Source organism: Denticeps clupeoides, unplaced genomic scaffold (genome assembly GCF_900700375.1).
Source record: "Denticeps clupeoides unplaced genomic scaffold, fDenClu1.1, whole genome shotgun sequence".
NCBI classification, from domain to species: Eukaryota; Metazoa; Chordata; class Actinopteri; order Clupeiformes; family Denticipitidae; genus Denticeps; species Denticeps clupeoides.
The window spans coordinates 496,433-517,716 of record NW_021630069.1 but is presented as its reverse complement, the minus strand read 5'-3'; the positions used below and the strand labels follow the sequence as shown (position 1 = coordinate 517,716).

Genomic DNA, 21,284 nt, shown 5'->3' with positions numbered 1-21,284 from the left:
CGGTATCTCCAGACTCTGTCACCTCTGTCACATGTGCTCAGTGTGAACCTGCATTCATCTGTGAAGAGCACAGGGTGCCAGTGGTGAATTTTTCTATGTTGGAGTTCTCTGGCAAATGCCAAACACGCTGCAAAGTGAGGGCCTATAAGCACAACCTCCCCCTGTGGACATTGGGCCCTCATACCACCCTCATGTTGTCTGTTACTGACTGTTTGAGTCTCTGGTAGTGCTTCTCCTGTTCCTCATTGCACAAAGGCAACGAGGAGCTGGGTTGTTGCCCTCTTTTGGCCTCCTCCACGTCACCTGATGTAGCGTCTCTATGCTCTGGACACTACAGCAAACTCTCTTGCCACAGCTCGCATTGATGTGCCATCCTGGATGAGCTGCAATACCTGAAAGCCACGTGTGTGGGTTGTAGACTCAGTCTCATGCTACCACTGGAGTGAAACCACCACCAGCACTCAAAATTGACCAAAACATCAGCCAGTAAGCATAGGAACTGAGATCTGTGGTCTGTGGAACCACCTGCAGTGCCACATCTTTATTGGGGAGGTCTTGATAATTGACTATAATTTCCACCTGTTGTCTACATTTATGGCATTTGTACAACAGCATATGAAATTGATTGTGAATCAGTGTTGTTTCCTAAGTGGACAGTTTGATTTCACAGAAGTACGATTGACTTGGAGTTACATTTCTGTAATATTTGCTCTTGTCCAAATATATTTAAAATGGATACTGGAAGACCAGTATTTGTGCCAGTTTGCTGCTTCTGCTTTATTATGGCAGTTTGCATATACTCCAGAATGTTACAAAGAGTGATAAGATCTTTGCCATGATAATGAACTTACTCCCCCCAAAAAATCTTTTCCGCTGCATTTCAGCCCTGCCATAAAAGGACCTGCTGATATCATTTCAGTGATCCTCTCATTGTGGAGATAATTCGGAGTTAGAATAGCAGACGGGATGCTTTAAAGGGAGGGTCATATTGCAAGGTAAAATATGCAGTCATCATTGTGTAAACAAGCTTCACAGGCGATTGTTTGGGGCGCCTGGAAAAATTATTGTCTGCGGAAGAAGACGTGAGTGCTACCATCAGCCCTGTCCAGAGGTGGAAAGAGTACTGAAAAAATTGTATTAAGTAAAAGTATCTTTACTTTGCTTAAATTCCACTTAAGTAAAAGTACCAATCTAAAAATGTACTTAAGTAAAAGTAAAAAGTTACTTCATTTAAAATCGAGTAAGTTTCTTAGTTACTTTCAATCTTTTGATGTAAAATTAGCACTAGTCATTTTTATTCAAGATTTAGGTTGTATAAATGTACAAACTATGGCCCTCCCGGGAGAGAAGGGCCTTAGTCATGGAGGCGATCAAGAACCTGATGGTCAATCTGTCAAAAAAGGAATGCGCTGTATTTATACTGTATTTCCGGATGCACTACCACATGCTTTCAGGCTGCTGGCAAGTTGTAGTTTGTGTCTGCATTTAATGTATGCCAGGGTGAACTGCAGAGGTCTTGAAAAAAGGGCCAACACTGTAAATATTGACTCTTTACATAAACTTGATGTAATTGTCAATAAAAGCTTAAATTAATAATATGCTTATACATTATGCTTCTATACACCACAGACAAAAATATCTAAAACACTGAAGCAGCAAACTTTGAAAACCAGTATTTGAGTCATTCTCAAAACTTTTGCCTATGACTGTACTTTCATGTTATCTATTTCAGGCAATTGAAGATGGCAATTTAGAGGAGATGGAAGAGGAGATTCGACTGAAGAAAAGAAAGAGGAGGCGCCATGTGGACAAGGATGGGAGGAGAGACAATGAAGAGAAGGCCAAAAAGAGGCGTGGCCGTCCACCAGCAGAGAAAATGTCACCCAACCCTCCCAAGCTCACCAAACAGATGAATGCAATTGTGGACACAGTGGTCAACTACAGAGATGGGTAAGAGTTAGAGATCCTTATGTGTTGCCAGACATCAGCAAAAAAATAGTCCCAGGTAGAACCTTTTAAAACCGAGTTAGAGCTGGACATTTCAGATGGAATCCATAAAACTTTACTGTTACATGATCCCAGAGTAAGATTATTTTTATGTCAGAACCTGACATTCATGTTAATCAATCAGAGATATGAATCCACAAACAACAAATACATGACACGCTGGTAAACGTTAAATTTGTGGTGCCTTTGTCAGTCAGAAGTAGTCATTCATTGTCACATTGTGAATGCTTGGAGCGCAAGAAAACAGTAAGAGAAAATGCTCAGAGTGGCTTTTAAATTTTCGGTGGTGTCGGAATCTTTTTGACCTTGAGTAAATAATGTTAAAAAAAGACACATTTTTGAAATAAGGCAAAAGAGCTCACCAAACTAGGAGAAGAAACACTTGGTACTCGTTCTGTCTGGAATTCGAACTTTTTATTTGTAACAGGGTAGGCAGAGTTGACAGTATAACACACCTAGCAAATGGCTGCTCTTACTCTGTTGGCACCTTGCTGTGTTTAACACACATATCAACATGCAACATTCAACTGTTTACATCCTAACCTGCTCATTCTCCTCTGCATTTCCTTTCCCTCTTAGTCTAACACTCATATTGCATGCAAACGTCCAGTCAGGCTGGCCGCCCTCTGCCGCCACAGTAAGTCGGACTGTGATCGTGAAAAATGGCAAAAACGTATCACCAAGTTGAGTTTTATCGCAATCAAGATTATATAATTACCCAACACTTGTAATAATCACTTTTATAATCAAAATTATGTATGTGTGTGTATGCATGAACAGAAATTTCAGAGATCATATGGTCATGAAAATTTCCCTCAGTCATTGAAAAGTCATAGAAAAGTTATGTATTAGTTATGTAATTACGTAATTTAATTTAGAATAAAATGTAATATTAATTCCTTACAGTACTGTAGGAAAATAAGTAGTTAAATTACAGTTACCTATTGAAAGATTCATGATTACAATTTTAATATTGTAATCATGAATTGCTGATATGTTTGGATGTTGGAGCTGGACTGTCTGTGCACTGTAACCTTTTTAAAGGGTGCCCAACCAGTTGATCGTGGAGTAATTTTCAATCGATCGCAGAATGCATCACAATTGTCCACACACTTGCGTGTGCACCCATTTTTAGCGTCCAAATCATCGTATACTGTGAACATTTAACACGCAAATCAAGTTAACTGCTGTTAAAAAATGTGAGAACTGGAAAGTCAGTTAGCAGCACAGCAGTGAAATTGAATCACGTTTTTGCTAAAAACAACTTCTCAGGTCTCAGTGTATTGCTTTATAAGCTAAACACGCCCAGATTACAACATTTTCTAAATGGTTAAGAATATTCATTAATAATTTTTCAAAAGTTCCACATTCACCTGCTTGACCTATCTGTACATTCACAGCAGAGTGCAGTAATTACGCTTAAGTCTGTCCTGGAGACTTTTTTTTTGTAGTTCCCTCCAGACAGCTGCAGTCTGAGCAGCCTGACCTTGGCTGAATCTCAGTGAATCAGAGCTACCATGCTGTGTCCTTGACGTTCCTGTTGACAAGAGAACAGTCCAGTCAGAGACACATACAAAGGAAGGCAGAACCTCTCTGCATCTTGCTTTAATTGCAGAATAAATAGTTACAAATGTGAGTGTGACTAGAGTTCAGCATTACCCAGCCTGCAGCAGCCCTTGGTTCATTTTTAATGTTTTAATTTTCTTACCTCATTTGTGACTCAGTGGGAAGAAAGTGTAAATGTTAAAACTCATTTAAAGGTTTTTTGGCCAGACTTATTGCGCTGATGCAGTGATTTAAGTCTTTCAAGCTTTCAATTTACTTTTTAGATGGTGTGTAAACAACACAAAATTTCGTTCTTCTTGAACAACCATTCAGACACTTTTCCTGATCCCACCATTCCTTGCCCCTGTCAGCAGGTCGGGACGACAGCTTAGTGAGGTCTTTATCCAACTTCCGTCACGAAAGGAACTGCCTGAGTACTACGAGCTCATCCGCAAACCAGTAGACTTCCGGAAGATCAAGGTGGGACCCTTCATCATTGGTCATTACTCTGCCTGTCTATCAGGGCTTTTCTGCATAGATTGTGTATTGTTTTCTTATGGACTTAGTAGAGTGCAGAGTGTCATTTATTTAAAAAATGGCACTAAGCACAACCCCACACAACCAGGACAACCCAACCATTTCTAAGGAAAAAGAAAAACCTGACACCTGGGATAAAATATATCCCTCCCATGGGTGAAATTGGGGTGGTAGTAGCATAGTGGGTAACACACTCGCCTATGAACCAGAAGACTCAGGTTCAAATCCCACCTACTACCATCGTGTCCCTGAGCAAGACACTTAACCCTGAGTTGCTCCAGGGGGACTGTCCCTGTAACTACTGACTGTAAATGATTGAGGAAGAACAGCTTCTTTAGCAAACCCAGAATATAATTAGCATTCTATATAAACGTTGTGACGTTCATGTGAGTCGGGGTGATTCCCTGAATTAGGACATCAAAAGGTTGCCGGTTCGAGGTGCCACAGAGCAAAGCACCGTCCCCACACACTGCTCCCTGGGTGCCTGACATGGCTGATCAGGCAATTTTATGTTGCTCCTTAGTCTGCACCTGCTGTGATCAAGCACAGGACGCATTGTCTCAAAGTCTAAACTTTGCAGTTACAGTTAAAGTCTAATATAAATCCTGCACTTTCCTAGTCAAAACACACTGCAGCAGCAATGACCACACATTGGACGGCCAGTTTAGCATAAGAGTGACTTGTTCGATATGATTTTTCAACCTTTTGTTCATTAAAAAGTGGCACCATTTGAATATAATGCCCAACGTCAAATGGTATATGGGACGATGACTCTGTTGATGTAGAGCTAGTCTCAAAACTGGTATGATGCACAGCAGTACGAGAAACAATCCCCATATGGGCATGCAAATTGGAACTCCAATTTTTTGAGAGCAAAGTCGCAATCACGCTCACGTTGAAATTCACTTCGTGTTCAAGCTTTTTAAGGTCCAAATTTGTTTTATTTCTATTTTCTTTATCTCCTTTTTACACTCTGAACTTAATTTTGCAACTTCAAAATGTAATCACCTCTCCTCTCTTAAATTCTGTATCAGTGTCACTCCTCACCAAAATGAGTGGTCTTCAGGAGGCGCAGCAAAAACGTTTCGCTCTACAGGGTTCTTTTTTCATGAAAAACCTGGATTTTGTATGTAAGCGGCTTTCTTCCCAGTGAGTGTTTTTGTTTTGCATAAAACCTCTCCAGCTCTAAAAATGTCCAACATTCTAGTCTGGGTCGAAATATGTCCTTACACTTACCAAACACTAGACTTGCATGTAGAGGATGTCAGAGATGGAGTTGAGGTTTTGGTATGTTCCATTCAACATGCCAACAACAACACTTATTTCTTATATAGCGCAAAATCACATAGTATTTCTCAATGGGCTTCAACAACAATGACGTAAAGGCAGTTTTGAATTCTGTAACCCCTTTAAATGCTCTTTTCTGAACAGCATTTAGATGTTCTATTGGATATTTCTTTTTACAGGAAGTCATGGATATTCTGCTTTTTGGTCAGGGAAAGTCATGGAAAAGTCAGGGAATTTTAAGCCCGAATTAAGAACCTGGTGCATCTTGTGCAACTCAAAAATGACTTTCTTGTCTTCACTGGATAAACCTCATTTTAATTTGTACAAACTGGTCCTTGCTACAGTGCAATAAGAGAGCTTCTGATGGATTCTACAGAAACAATTCAAGCACCGACCATTTCTGAGGCCAGGAAGCTGAATGTAAGCACTCAAGAAAATCCAAATAAAAACACATCAAAACGGTACCCCGCCACCAACCTCCAGTCCTGTCTGCCTAACCAAACCCTCTAACTGAGCTAGCTAGTCTTCTGAGCGAACCAACGGCAGGCGACTTTAAACGCAGCCCTGCATCCTTCAAGTTGAAGTGCATAAAATAACTTGGCATACTTGGGACTTGGACACTAGGGCAAGATAACTACTGCAAATAGCTACACACTCCAAAACTACTACTCTCTCAACAACTATCCTCCAAACTTCAAACTTCAGCTGATGGGGTAGGCTGGGCCAATCATCAGATGGCTCCTCCCCTCCGACAGCTTAAAAAGAAAAGCACACACAAAGACCTCTCTCAGGCTTAAGTCATGAGTTGAAGAGGAGATGCAGGCCACTCAGTCAACCCCTAGTGCTGCAGGGGTTCATCAACCCTGTTTCGGTGCGCTAAGCTGGAGGTGGAATGCCCTCCCTCATCACCTCAGTCACGCTGCTCCAGACCTATCAGGCATGTGCTTAGCTGATATGGGCAGCGCATTCTAGCTGGAGCAATCTCTCTTAGGTGAAGCATGGCGCCTATGGCCATGGCCCAATGGCATCTATGACTGACAGACATGCTGGAATGTGATCTGGACATTCCAGCTTTTCCCAGGGGGTTTATGCAGCCATTTAGTTTTTGTTTTAGAGAAAACAAATGGAGGCTCTCAGCGGTCCTCTTCAGATATGTTAGGCAGACATGTGTAAATACTTCAGGAAAGCTCCCAGACTAGACAATATCTAAAGTCATGCTCTCAATGCATGTGTCCACAATGTCTTCACAGACATTTTCAACCTTTTCCTGCTCCAGTCGGCTGTCCCAACACTACCAACCTCAGGTTGTTCAGATTGGCAACATCACCTTCTCCACATTAACACTCCCCATGGATGTATGTTTAGAACACCCTGTTCTCCCACACAGTTCCACCCCAATCTCACAGCTGAATCATCTTTAGGAGACTGTCCAGGCGCTTGCTGGACTTTCTTGGGCACCCTGAAGCCTTCTTCACAACACTTGAACTTCTCTTCTTGATGTTTTTGATGATTCGATCATTGGTTTATTTAGGTGCAATCTTAGTAGGTGGGTGGTAGTAGCCTAGTGTCTAACACACTTGTCTATGAACCAGAAGACCCAGGTTCAAATCCCACTTACTACCATTGTGTCCCTGAGCAAGACACTTAGCTCTGAGTCTCCAGGGGGGGACTGTCCCCATAACTACTGATTGTAAGTTTGATAAATGCTGTAAATGTAAATATATTTGCAGCAATATCCTTGCCTGTGAAGCCCTATTTATGCAACACAGTGATGACTGCACATGTTCCTTGCAGGTAACCATGGTTAACAGAGGAAGAACAATGATTTCAAGCATCACCCTCCTTTTAACGCATCCCGCCTGCTATTCTAACTCAATCAGCATGACAGAATGATCTCCAGCCTTGTGATCCTCAACACTCACTTGTGTTTACGAGAGGATCACTGAAATGATCTCAGCAGGTCCTTTTCTGACAGGGGTGAAAAGAAATAGAAATGTTATTTTTGGGGGGATTAAAGAGGGACTTCATCTGATCCCTCTTCATAACATTCTGGAGTATATGTAAACTGCTATAATAAAATCAGAAGCCGTAAACTTTGTGAAAACCAGTATTTGTGTCATTCTCCAAACCTTTGGGCAGTACTGTACAAACAGCGCTGTAGGAGGAAGACACACTGTTATGCCATCCCCTCTGGGCTGTGCTAACACAAACACTTATTCCAAATGATTATGCAAATTATATTTTTCTCTGATTTTCCTAAATAGTCAATGCCAGGTTGGAACAGATTTTAAGTCAGAGTATAAATGTTACCGAACAAACCTCTCAATATTTTTTTAACATAATAGTCGCACATTGAAGCTAATAAGCAGTATGGTCAAAGCACTCTTTTCACCTATCGTCATTTATAGCTTCTGCAGGACCAAAAACAGGCTAGGGGAACTTGTGTTAATGTTAAATAATCTCACAAAGTCACATTTTCATATTAGGGGACCTTTAAAATGTACAGAAATCAAAAGCTATTACATAGGATGAATTATTGGATAACAGCTTCACAATTCTTGCCACCCACTGGGCCAATCCTCATAGGCACCAGCCACTTCAATCAAATACCCATTTGCTGCTTTGTAATTGTATTTTTGGCATCTGATCTCTTAATCTGATGTATTTGTCTGTCAGAAACATTCTTCATTGTGCCTTTAGCTTCACAAACCCATGTGTGCTGTAAATCATCCACAAATTTTCATGAAATATCTAAGGTGTTCATATTTGTCTTAGGCATGCAACTATTTCATTTCTTATTCAGATGTGTTCTGCATAGAATGTCCTTCAAACAACGAAATATTTCATCTTTGACACTTAAATACAGCAATACAAAATCCCCATCTGGGGCTTGAGATCTGCTCCATCACTGATCACTTTATTCTGAGCTCTAGGGCATCTTCTGGGTGGAGTGTGTATATACAGTGCTCAGCATAAATGACTACACTCCACTACATCTGTAGTTTCCTTTCAGAATCATAATTTTCTATGAGATACCATTCTACAAAATACTCCCACAAATGTGGGCCATTGATTGCAAACAAGATTTGTTCATTTGCACACACAAAATGTTGATTATAAATCCATTCTAGCCCATGTTGCAAAAGTGAGTACACTCCAATTAGTCTTAGCACTAAAGCCACACCTAAGACTTCTAAATTCGAATTAACAGGCATTCAACCACTGGTCAGTCTAATGATTCATTTAAGAGGTGTCCAGCAGACAGGTGACTAGAAAAGCCCTTCCCATTTTATGCTGTCAGCTATGGCTTCACATGGAAGAGAAATGTCACAAAATCAGAGAAAGGAAATCATTTCTTTACACAAAAAGGTGTGGGCTACAAGAAGATCAGCAAAGCTTTACATATCAGTCAAAATACTGTAGCAAACGTGATCCAAAATTTTAAGATGTCCGGGCCATCCACAAAAGTTAACATCTCGACAGGAGCATCTTCTGATGAGAAAATAGTCATGCAAGTTCACTGCAAACTCAAATCAAATTCAAATTTTATTTGTCACATACATAGTCATACATGGTATGATATGAAGTGAAATGCTTTGGCGACAGCTACAGACAACAGTATTGCAAGTATATGAACAGACAATATGCAAATATTGCAAACATAACCAAATATTAAATTTTTATGTCTTTAACATAAAACATAAAATATGTGTAACAGGTAGGGTGGAGGTGTGCAAATGAGTGATGTCAAAGTATAAAATGAAAAAGTGAAAAAAAAATGAGTGCCTGAGTGAAAAAAAAAAGAGTTTGTGCAAATTTTCTGGGGGGATTGAGTCCAGAGTGATTGAAAGTGGAAGTGAAAGTGCTGGAGTGTATTGGAGTTGTATGAAGTGATGTGATTGTGGGAAGAAGCTCCTCCTAATTCTCTCTGTGTTGGACTTCAGGGAGCGAGAGAACAGTCCATTGCTTTATCAGTTAACTAAAGCAGTAGAAAGCCAGAAAGTAGAATTCTGAAGCGGCAAGTTGAGCATCGCTCTCCATCCAGGCTCTAAAAGAGGTTATTCTTGAAGATGTTCCAATATGTTGCCAACTTGCTCATTCCATGCCTAGAAGGGAGCAGTGGTGGCTTAGAGGTTAAGGAAGCGGCCACATAAATCAGAAGGTTTCAAATCCTGATCCACCAAGGTGCCACTGAGAAAAGCACCGTCCCCACACACTGCTCCTCGGGCGCCTTTCATGGCTGCCCACTGCTCACTAAGGGTGATGGTTAAATACAGAGGACACATTTCACTGTGTGCACCGTGTGCTGAGCTGCTTTGTATCACAATGACAATCACTTCACTTTTCTTTTAGAAGACTTGCCGCTGTCCTTGTAAAACACAGTGGTCATACAAGATGTGGTAGTTTTTGTTGCGGGGTGTATTCATTTTTGCTTCGACCAATTTTAGTAAAACTGATTTTAAAAGATTGTAAAAGATTTTGTGATCTAAGTTATATTATTGGATTTAAATATAACCCAGCCTTGTGAAATTTCTGGAAATTGTTCTTTTGTTTATTGAGCTACTGATTAAATTAGTACTTTTTAAAGAGGGTGTACTCATTTATGCTGAGCACTGTATGGCCCATACTTCTTGTACAAAGTCAACCAAATGAAAGGGGGAATGTTTTATATCCATATAAAAGGAACAAGGTACTTAGAACCAATTTGGAAATAGTGTTCTTTGTTGTTTATCCTCCTTCTCTTCACTGTCAAGACTGTGTGGGATTGATTGATGACATTGCTGTCTCTTTAGGATCGAGTGCGTAATCATAAGTACAGAAGTATGGGGGATCTGGAGAAAGATGTCATGCTCCTCTGTCTCAATGCTCAGACATTCAACCTGGAGGGATCTCAGGTAGGTCTTCATTAATACTTGACTCATAGCTACACTCACAAATATCTGCACCCAGACATGGAGCCAAAATGCAGTCACAGGGATCAACACTTCATTCATTTATTACTGTCAAAAACATAAAAAAGATAAAAGTGAGTGGAATGTTTGTGTCCTGGACTTATCCTGTTGGCACATCAAAAAATGACCAAGTAGCAGGTGAAGGCTAATTAGATGCAAGTTTTGTTCGAATGAGCTGCAGGAATCGGGGGGGTTCAATAATCATTTTATTATTAGTGTTGTTATTTACTGCTCAGACTTGTAAAAGGAAAGATTTGATGTGTTTTCATTGGTTGTTGTGTTGCATTTTCTCAATACTGCTCCTCTCTGTGGAGACGTGCTTGTTTTATCGTGAGCCGCTACTGTGCCATGGTCTGAGAAATGTTGGGCACTGCGGCATATTAGCCAACTAATTAATTTTTCGTGAAATACAATGTGTGGCGGGAGTGTGTGACAAAAGTGTTAAGTATTATGTTTTCATATGTTAATTCATGTGGGCTTGTTCTTGTCATAGTAAGGCACATAAAACTCTTTAATCCTTTCTCGATTTGTGGCACACCCTGAAGGGATTGCGCCCTTGGCACTTGCCTATATTGCCTATGCCACGGGATAGCCCTGGTCTAAGCATGGAAATAAGCACTGTTTGGATACAACTCTTGGGAGTTTATTCTACTGCCTGCACCCAAAGCCACACCTGAAGATGTGCTAATCTGCCATTCCCATGCCTCACAAACCAAAGGGCAGCTGCTTGCTGATGGAAGGGGTGCTGGAGCCACAAAATGTACCATTTACAGTATTTGCCCCAGGGAGCTATGGAACAGTTTCCGAAACTTCTTCCCAATGTTTGCTGCATTAATGAAATTTGATATAGTCAAACATTCATCATTTAGTGACAATTTGCAATAAAGAATAGACCAAAATCCCCCAGGAGACCTGTGCAAACCTAACTATTCTGAAGAGATTGGTTATTACATATCCTAATTAAACTTATTGGACATTGTTATATATAGATTATTAGTTTCCAAAATAACAAACTTTTGTTGTTAATGGTCATTTTCATTGAGGCAATAAGTGTTGATCTAATTATAGAATGTGGGCTTATCATTTTTGCCTCAACTGTACATGTGAGACCTTAGATGTCCTTAAACTCACCAGGATTTAGATCCTATTTACTGTCCATTTAACCAACCTTTTATCCTGACTTGTGGACCGCTGATTTTTGTCTTTTATCTGTGCATTTAAATTCACCGGCTTATGGTCCTTGTGTATAAGGTCAATATTCTTCCTGCAGATCTATGAGGACTCCATTGTGCTGCAGTCTGTGTTTAAGAGTGCCAGACAGAAGATTGCCAAAGAAGAAGAGAGCAACGATGAGAGTGACGATGATGAAGAAGAGGAGGAGTCTGAGTCAGAGGGTGACATTTTAATCAGGATTATGAAATCACAGAAATAGTTCATGCTTTCCCTGACTGTGTTTGTGTGATTCCTCAGCTAAGTCAGTGAAGGTAAAGATCAGGCTGAGCAAGCGTGATGAATGTGGCAGTCAAGAAAATGCAAAGAAGAAGCAGGGCCGGACAAAGTCCAAACCTGTGGTCAGTGATGATGACACAGATGACGACCCAGAGGAGCACGTAGGTTGGCCTCTGCAGAAACCTGGACTGTCCTTCTCTACCCAGGAACTCTGATCCAGATCTTTTAAAATGGTGTAAACATTATATTACATTATAAACTCCATAAACATTATAAACATTTAAACTAAACCTAGCCATGAATATTATGTAGTCCTATTGGTAGCTGGCATACTTTCAACAAAGCTGCCAGGTAGGATGGAACTTTGCAATAGTGTAACCTCTTTAATCCAATCCCCCAATGTCAGAGGTAGACTCCTCTTCCACAGAGAACAAAAAGCAATCATATTAAACGTACCTATTTAGACATCACATCAAATATTGAAATTGTGCGTGCGTGTATGTGTGTTTATTAACAGGAACAGTCTACTGGGAGCCAGAGTGAAGATGAGTGAGGATGAGGAGCAGTGAAGCACGAGCAACTTGTCACCACTCCATAAGGCCGAATTCAGATGCCTCTCCTGTTTCACTGATATATGACATATGTTCAAAATAATGCTTGGCCAATTTGTAAAAAAAAAAAAAAAAAGGATCATATACAAAAGTTATACAATATTTACAAAAGATAAAGAACATGCTTTTATGCGCTGTTTGACATTAAGTGCTTCAAATGTAGTCATTTAGATGAGTGTGAGGCTTTAGCATTGCACCATTTTATGTCCAAGTTACCGTTGATTGTTTAAATAAAAAAGAAGCCAGGTTGGAACAGATTTTAATTTGGCCTGTGGATCATGACATGGTTTCATTGACAACACCAGTTCCAGCAGTCTGGAACAGATGTGGTGCAAAATAACCTCTGCTCATTTGCTGCTGGCTCAGTATTCTGCCTCATGGCTTGCATTATTTTTCTACTTGGATTTATAAAAGTCTTTAAATCATAGCCATATATTTAAGCTCCATAGCTTACTCTGTACTCTGTCCTGGCACTAAGTGCTGCAGCTCTCTGTATCGCGGCTTTCTTTACACATCATCATTGTGGTTGTATTCTCACAAAGCAAATAAATATTTCAGATTTGGACGAGTTGAATGCATGGTCTATATTTTGTTCATGCTATAAAATGTTTCTTATTTAGAACGTTAGTGAAGATGGAACAGATTTGAAGCTGGAATGACGAGCCTTTTTGGTTACTGAGTGGATTTTTTTTTTTTTTTTATCAGAGAAGTTTTACAAATTTCACTCTTAACAGAAAATTTTGAGGATTTTTTCATGTCACCTGCCACTAACTCTGAAACTCTGTTTTGAAGCTAGAGAGCCCTTCATCAAGGAATCATTCGCATTTCTCTCCAAAACAGCAAAATGAAAGCCATTTAGCAGACTGTGCACATGGACTCAGCCCAGTTTTTCAACATGCTTTGAAGTCACTCACAGTTAGGATGGCGGCAAGCTTCAGAAGATGGAGATAAATTGGACCCTAATCCCTGTTACAGAGCTTGAGATGTCAGCTGGAAATAGCCAGGTGTCTGTGCAATTGCTGCTTTTGTCATTGGGGTCAAGCCGTCCTTGCTGCAACACAGACAGTGAGTCCTCACAATCCCTGCCATGCTGTTCTTTTTGAAGAAGAAGAATGTTCTCAGATCCCAGTTCAGAAGGAAGTCATGTATGAATAAATGTAAGGACCAGGTGACACCTATTTTTAGCAATAATTTTCTTTGTGCAATTTGGTAGTTATCTGGATTCTCAGGCCCTGAAGCAAAGTTTGCAACACATGAAAGGGTTATAAAGTATGAGAAGAAACCCTGAGAAGAAGATTAGTTTTTGATTGATTGTAGCTACCACCCAAGAACATAAGGGTGTTGTTTGAATTGTAGACGAAATGCTGATCATCTGGTAAGAGTGGACCGATGGTAAAAGCATGTGGACATGAAGGGTCTGTACAGGACGAGTGGAGTGGGCGAACGTTTTGGGGGGGATTGTAGCGTGCAGAGGTCATGACCACGCTGGCCAGTCAGGGCCTTGGTGCTCAGTTTAGGGGATCTGGCTGAAGAAACAGTGGATTAAATCAGAGCATCTGCAGGTGTCTGCATTGTGTCACCACCTCGGTGGTGGATGTGCTCTGGTCATCGACAGCTTTTTTAACTCATTCCTGCCTCCCATTCGCTCTGAGATGCATCTGTTCTTTCCTTGAAAGGAAGTTACTAATAAAGATCAAGTCACATCTAACATTATACAGGGTACAAAACTCAGTTAAATGTATGCTGAACTGCTCTTATTAGACTGTGCACTATGCAATTTTTTAAAAAAGATAAGTAAAAAAAACAAGAAATTAATGTTCACTATGTAAAATAAACACATACATCACTGGGTAGTGGATATGGAGACCAGCTAGCTATGTTCTCACTGACACCTTTAACATCTCACTGAGCACCACTGACATGTCTCAAGGACAAAATCATTGTGTTGTGCTGAAGATGAAGTGCTATGAGAGGCTGGTCATGAAACATATGAAGACCCTGCTGCCCTCCACCATGGACCCACTATCGTTCGAATCTGTCTGGATCTGGAACAGCATCTCCAGCACCTCCACACTGAGCACTGGAGCTCCTCAGGGCTGTGTGCTCAGTCCAAGGCTGTTCACCCGGCTAACCCACGACTGTGCAGCGATGCACAACTCCAACCACATCAAGTTCACAGATGACACGACCGTAGTGGGTCTCATCAGCAAGAACGATGAGTCAGCATACAGAGAGGAGGTGCAACAACTGACGGACTGGAGTAAGCTGAACAATCTGTTTCTGAAAGTGGACCAGATGAAGGAGATGATTGTTTACTTCAGAAGATAACTGATGGGTCACTCTCCACTGAATATCATTCTTGTGTGGAGATAGTCAAGATGCCAAATGCCTTAAAAGTCAAGAACACAAAGTTCCTCTGTGTTCATTTAGAGGATAACCTTTCCTGGGCTCTCAACACCAGCTCAACAGCAAAGAAATTCCAGCCACATCTTTACCTCCTGCGGAGGCTGAGGAAAGCCCATCTCCCACCACACATTCTCACCTTCTATAGAGGGACTATTGAGAGCATTCTGATCAGCTGCATAACTGTCCGGTTTGGGAACTGCACCATATAAGACTATATCATACCAATACCCTACAGTGGATAGTGAGGACAGCTGAGAAGATTATTGGAGTCTCTCTTCCCTCCATAATGGACGTTTACCAAACACGCTGCATCCAGGAAAACCATTAGCATTGTGAAGCACACCCCTGACATGCACCCTTCACCCTCTTACCATCCGGAAAAAAGGTACCAAAACATTCAGGCCTTTACTGCCAGATTCTGCAACAGCTTCATCCCACTGGCCACCAGACACCTGAACACTGAATTTCCACTCTGACCTGACACACACACTCAGGGAATTTGATCATTTTTATAAAATATATTTAGTAATATGATCTATCTGTAATATGATCTATTTTTTATTAATTTCACTAGTGTAGCGCTGTCTGTCTCATTGTTGTCTACGTTTTTTTGTTAACTGTTCTTCTTGCACTGCCTGTGTCCCCTGTTTGTACTTTTTGTCAGTGTGTAACTTTGTTTAATTGTCTAAAGTTACATGTAGCACCAGGTTCCGTAGAAACGTTGTTCCGTTTTACTATGTACTAACATGTATATAGCTGAAATGACAATAAAGCATAATGTGAAATTGCTAGGCTTAGGTTCATTATGCAATGATTGGCAACTTGGAGTGTGAACAACTGCAGATGAACAGTGGGACAAAAAAGTATTTGGCAGCTTCCGATTGTGCAAGTTGTCCCACTTAAAGAGATGAGTCTATAATTTTCATCATCACAGGTACACTGTGAGAGAAAGAATTTTAAATCCAGGAAATCACATTATATGAGTTTTAAAGAATTTACTTGTATTAAATCTTTGTTAATTGTACAATTGCATAATTTATTTTGCGCAAATAAAAACAGCTTGTTCATAAATTCCTTATAGTTTTATGCTACTGGCAATTTCCTGACAGCTGCTCTGTGACACTGTTTGTTCTCGGACTCTTCATTTTACACTATCCCAACTGCCTCTTCTGTTTCCCACATTGTTCTACACCACCCAACACCACCCCCCCGCAAGCAGGCATGACCAGATAATAATATTTCTAATGTCCAATGATTCATTTTTTTAACATCAATGAATGTAAATATGAAGTTCAACGTTTCCTTCTCTCATCAGCCCAGCTGCTTTCCCTTTACTTCTGCACAATCTACAACATCCCACCAACCTCTGAAGGGATGCTCCAGCTCTTCATACTGCTGATGCACACAGGCTGTCATGACACTAACTGTGGTGTTGTTGAGAAATGACCCAGTCCATTGAATGAGTCAATGAAGTTTTTTGGCTTCAAATGGCATTTTCCGCCAATACATGTCAGAGCCTGGCAGTCCCACCCCACCAAGGAATAGCTCATCTGGTAAAACATGATTGCAAATGAGGTTAATTTTTCATCTTTTAATATTTGGTTTTATTAAAAAATGGGTTGATACAGTGCATCCAGAAAGCATTTGCAGAGCATCACTTTTTCCACATTTTGTTCTGTTACAACCTTGATTGATTAAATAAATGTTTTCCTCAGACTTCTACACACAACTCCCCATAATATCAATGTGAAAAATTTCAGGTTTAGGCAAATAAAAAAAAATGAAGCTTCCTGTTTCCCCTGATCATCCTTGAGATGATTCTGCAGGTTAATTGGAGGCCACCAGTGGTAAAATAGTTAATTGGACATGATTTGGAAAGTGTCTGTAAAGGTTCTCAGTCATCCAGGTCATGGTTATCTAAAAAAAGGTTATTGCCATTATATATTGGCAACTTGACTTGATTTGGTTCCAGAGAGCTTTCTCAAATCTGACTGGTAGGAGTAGCAGGTTTATAAACCCTGTGAAATCTTAAAGGTAGGTGGTCACCTGTGGGTTGTCCATCTCCCTGGCTTGCATGTTAATAAGACCCCCTAAGCCAGAGTGTGAAGGACTGTGAAACTTTCTGGGTACAGCATTGTAAGTGGGTGATAGATTATGTCTAAGGCCGCCTCCTCTGTTTAATGATGGTTGCTAAATCTTGCAGTAAAATCTTGCTTCTCTCACACCTGGTTTGAACCAGTCAGCTTCCCGGTCCAAAATTCTTACTTTGTTGTTTTAAGATTAGTGGTGTTTGTCTTTCAGATTTAAGTGGACTGCTGATTCCTGTCCTGATTAGCTGGCTCCATGCGTTTATGGAGCTGCCTTTCGGTTTCTCCTATGTACAGATCTGTACATTCCTCACCATTCATCACGTTAAGAATTCACAGGACTTTGTCAAGGTTCAAAACCTTAAACCGGGCATAGATGAACCCATGTCACATCTCTTTTCACCCTCATCCCCATAAGCGGTCCAGACTGTGAGGAAATGGATGCTTCAAGACTACTCTCTCTAACAGAACCAGCTTCAACCCAGACATCATATGTGCTCACAAGCACCTATTTCAAGTTCATTGACTGTTTTTACAAGCTGTGCCATGGGTTCACCTGTGTCCCCCAGTGTGTCCAATCTCTACATGAAAGAAGTAGAGAGCAGAGCCCTGAGCTTGTTCCCAGGGATTACACCCACACTGTTGCAGGTATGGGGATGATACCTGGGTCATGATTAAAACACAAGAAGTGGAAAATTTCCACTTTAAAACACATCAACACGGTGGAGTTCTTTCAACTGTACCCACAGTCATTCACACTCTGACTCAGTTGGTCTCATTAACATACATGAAAGCCAGGGAGAAGGACAACCCAAAGATGACCACCAATTACCACCTTCAGGGCTCCACAGGGTTTATAAACCTGCTTCTCCTGCCAGTCAGTCAGACATGAGAAAGCCCTCTGGAATTGAAGGCTGAAATGTTGTCAAGGAATCAAAATAAGTCCTATTGGAATAAAAAATTAAGATGATTTGAAAAGGTACACACCTGTCTATATAAGGTCACACAGAAGACAGTTCATGTTAGAGAACAAACCAAGCATGAAGTCCAAGTAATTGTCTGTAGACCTCTGAGACAGGATTGTCTTGAGGCACAAAATTGAGCTAACTGGGAAGAAAAAATTTAGTCACAGAGGTGACCAATGGTCACTCTCTCAGCTCCAGAGGTCCTCTGTGGACAGAGGAGAAACCTCTGGAAGGACAACCAGCTCTGCACTATCAACGAATCAGGCCTGTATGGAAGCCACTCCTTAGTAAAATGCAGATAGCAGACTCTCAAACCATGAGAAACAAAATATGGACAATATTAAATATAGTAGCTAAAAAATCCACTCAATCCACACAAATTTTGGGGTAGTTGTGGCTTAGCGGTTAAGGAAGTGGCCCCATAGTTGGAAGGTTGTCTGTTTGAATCCCAATTTGCCAAGATGCAATTGAGGTGCCACTGAGCAAAGTACTGTCCCCACATACTGCTCCCCGGGCGCCTGTCCAGCTGCCCACTGCTCACCAAGGGGGATGGGTTAAAAGCAGAGGAGACATTTGGTTGTGTACACCGTTTGCTGTGCTGCAGTGTTTCACAATGACAATCACTTCACTTTCACAAATGAGATGATTGGTTGCACCTCTTTTGATCCTTTCCTCCATGCTCTGTGCAAAGAGATCCCCCACTCTCCATCCCCCCAGTTAGACAGCCAATCACTGTTAGTATGCAAATGATCTGGGGTGGTAGTAGCCTAGTTGGTAACACACTCGCCTATGAACCAGAAGACCCAGGTTCAAACCCCATTTTACTTTACTTTATTTTACTTAGCAGACTTACAAGAGGAAAACACCAGCAATTCTCGTTCGGTTTCTATAGATTTTGAGTTTATAAAACAAAGAGCCCTGATAAGGCCGAACTTGTCAGAAAAAGAACATGCTCGGAAATTGTTAAATGCTAGGAAAAAAATTATAAATTGTGAGTGTGTGTGCATGTGCGTGTGTAAGTGTTAGATTTGTTAGATTTGACTTTTTGAACAAGTGGGTTTTCAACTGCTTCTTAAAGGTGGTAGTAGTCTTGGTTAGTTGAATGGAGCAGGACAAGTTGTTCCACCAGCCAGGGACAACAAAGGAGAACAGAGTCGATTGGGATTGGAGACCCCGTGAAGAGGGAATTTTCAGTCTCGTTTGAAGTCTCGTTGATCTGAGAGAGCGTGCAGGAGTGTAGCTAGGTAGTATTGTATTGATGTAGGAGGGTGCACTTCCATTTACAGCCCTGTATGCAGCATCAAGGATTTAAACTCAATGTGAGCAGCTACCGGGAGCCGGTGGAGAGAGGTGAGAAGAGGCGGGACGTGGGTGTTTTTCGGCTGATTGAAGATGAGGCGGGCTGCCACATTTTGGACCATCTGGAGACCCTCTGACGGCAGCTGTGTAGCCTCTTGTGAAAGAAAGGCCGAATCTTGCGAATGTTGTAGAGAGTGAGAGTGTAGATATTGTGTCTGTTCCCTGCGCTAGAAAAGCTAAATTAATGAAACCTAATAGTGCTATTTGTCATGATTAATCTCAAGATGAACTCCAGCAGTGGCTCTGTAAAATATTAAATATTAGGTCTCTATCTCAGAAAACTTACAGAAAAGTCTTTAGACCTTCTCTGTCTCTCAGAAACTTGGCTTAAGCAAAGGTGACTTCATTACTCTGAATAAAGCAACTCCTCCTGGTTACTGTTCTAAGCAAAATGCACAATATGGTCGGTGTGGTTATTTACATTCACATTTATGGCATTTGGCAGACCCTTATCCAGAGCGACATACAACATGCTTTCATGTTACCTTTAATGAAGTGATCAATTCAGGTTCACTAGGATTCAAACCCTGAATACAGGTATAATAAGGGCTCTGAAGTAGGATGGTGCTACCTCCCCAGTGGAGGGAGCGTAGCAGTGGGGTGGTGTGGGAGAATTTGGGAAGGTTGAAGATCAGTCGTGCTGCTGCATTCTGTATTAGTTGTGGAGGCCGGAAGTCATTCAGAGGTAGACATGCATGGAGGGAGTAATCAAGTATCTGGGTGGCCTGTGCTGATAAAGGCAGCTTTGTCTGATATTGTAGATCAGGAATCTACATGAGTGGGAAAGATTGGTCATGTGACTCGAGAAGGAGAGTTGGTTGTCTATATTTACTCCAAGGTTGCGTACGGTTGTAGAAGGAGAGATCTGTGCATTGTTCAGGTAGAAAGCAAGATCATAATGAGGTCATGAATACTACTTCTGTTTTGGTGGGATTGAGTTTTAGATGATGGGCTGCCATCCAAGATGAAATGTTAGTTAGACATGCAGAGATTTTGGAAGCTGCATGTACATCTGAAGGATGAAAAGAAAAGATGAATTGTGTGTCGTCAGCATAGCAGTGATAGGATAACCCATGTGAGGAAATGACCTCACAATGTGATCTTGTGTAGAGGGAGAAAAGGAGAGGACCAAGTACTGAACCCTGAGAGACACCAGTTGAGAGTCTGTTTGAAGCAGACCAAGTCATACCCAAGGTAGCCCCGAATTCCAAGTCTCTTCAAGATGGACAGGAGAGTCTTGTGGTTAAATGTATCAAATGCTGCAGAGAGGTCGAGGAGAATCGGAACAAATGAGGGTTTTGCTGATCTGGCCACATGTAGCTTCACAGAGACAGCCAGAAGGGCTTGGGATCTAAAAAGTTGTTCTGAGACAGATGAAGTTATAAATGATTGTAAACACAGCGCTCAAGGACTAAAAAAAATAATGAGAGAAAAGACACTGGTCTGTAGCTGTTGATATCTGCAGGATCAGCAGTGGGTTTCTTGAGGATTGGAATAACCCTGGCTGTTTTAAAGACAGATGGTACATGACTAGATATAATTGAACTATTTATGACGTGAGAAATGAAGAGGATAAGGTCAGGAGAGCTTTGTTTGGATGGTGTATCCAGCCTGGGGAGTTTTCTGGTTCGGAGTGATCACGTGACATGGCCGACCTCCATGGACTGTCCTATCTGGCCCTCTGCAGACCCCATCTGATCACCAGCTGGTACCCAAACACTCTACCTAGATGCTAATTCAATATATGCAAGTGGACTGTTTATAACCTTCATATGCCATCATTTTTTGGTATTTCAGTGTAATCTAGTGCTGACCAGAGGAGAATTGGTTCCCCTCAATGTTTTCTTCCTGTTAGAAGGAGTTCTTTTTCCTTGTCACTGTTGCCTTTGGCTGTCTCACCTGAGCATTGTTCTGTTTGTTAGGTGCTTTGTGACCATATACATTGTAAAAAGCACCATATAAATAAAGACTGATTGATTGTTGTAAATGAGTAAATATTAATTTTCTTAGTCTAGCGCTTGTAGTGCACACAAAGAAAGCCTGGCTTTTAAAAAGCTTGGCAGGAGGGTGAAGAGTGCA

At 41.1% G+C, this 21,284-nt stretch overlaps 1 protein-coding gene across 8 annotated transcripts in view; it reads left to right on the top strand.

Moving 5' to 3' along the window:
* The window catches only part of smarca2 (SWI/SNF related BAF chromatin remodeling complex subunit ATPase 2), a 55,010-nt gene extending 42,054 nt beyond the window's left edge, over positions 1-12,956 (top strand). For 3 of the 8 annotated variants that reach the window (XM_028968226.1, XM_028968231.1, XM_028968230.1), the window contains exons 29-33: positions 1,733-1,950; positions 3,924-4,032; positions 10,170-10,271; positions 11,599-11,722; positions 11,799-12,278. In XM_028968226.1, coding sequence (XP_028824059.1) covers positions 1,733-1,950; positions 3,924-4,032; positions 10,170-10,271; positions 11,599-11,722; positions 11,799-11,992 — 747 coding nt within the window. In that variant the 3' untranslated portion in view covers positions 11,993-12,278. The other 5 variants (XM_028968229.1, XM_028968228.1, XM_028968225.1 and 2 more) reach the window with 5 other exon arrangements.
* Positions 12,957-21,284: the final 8,328 nt, after the last annotated feature.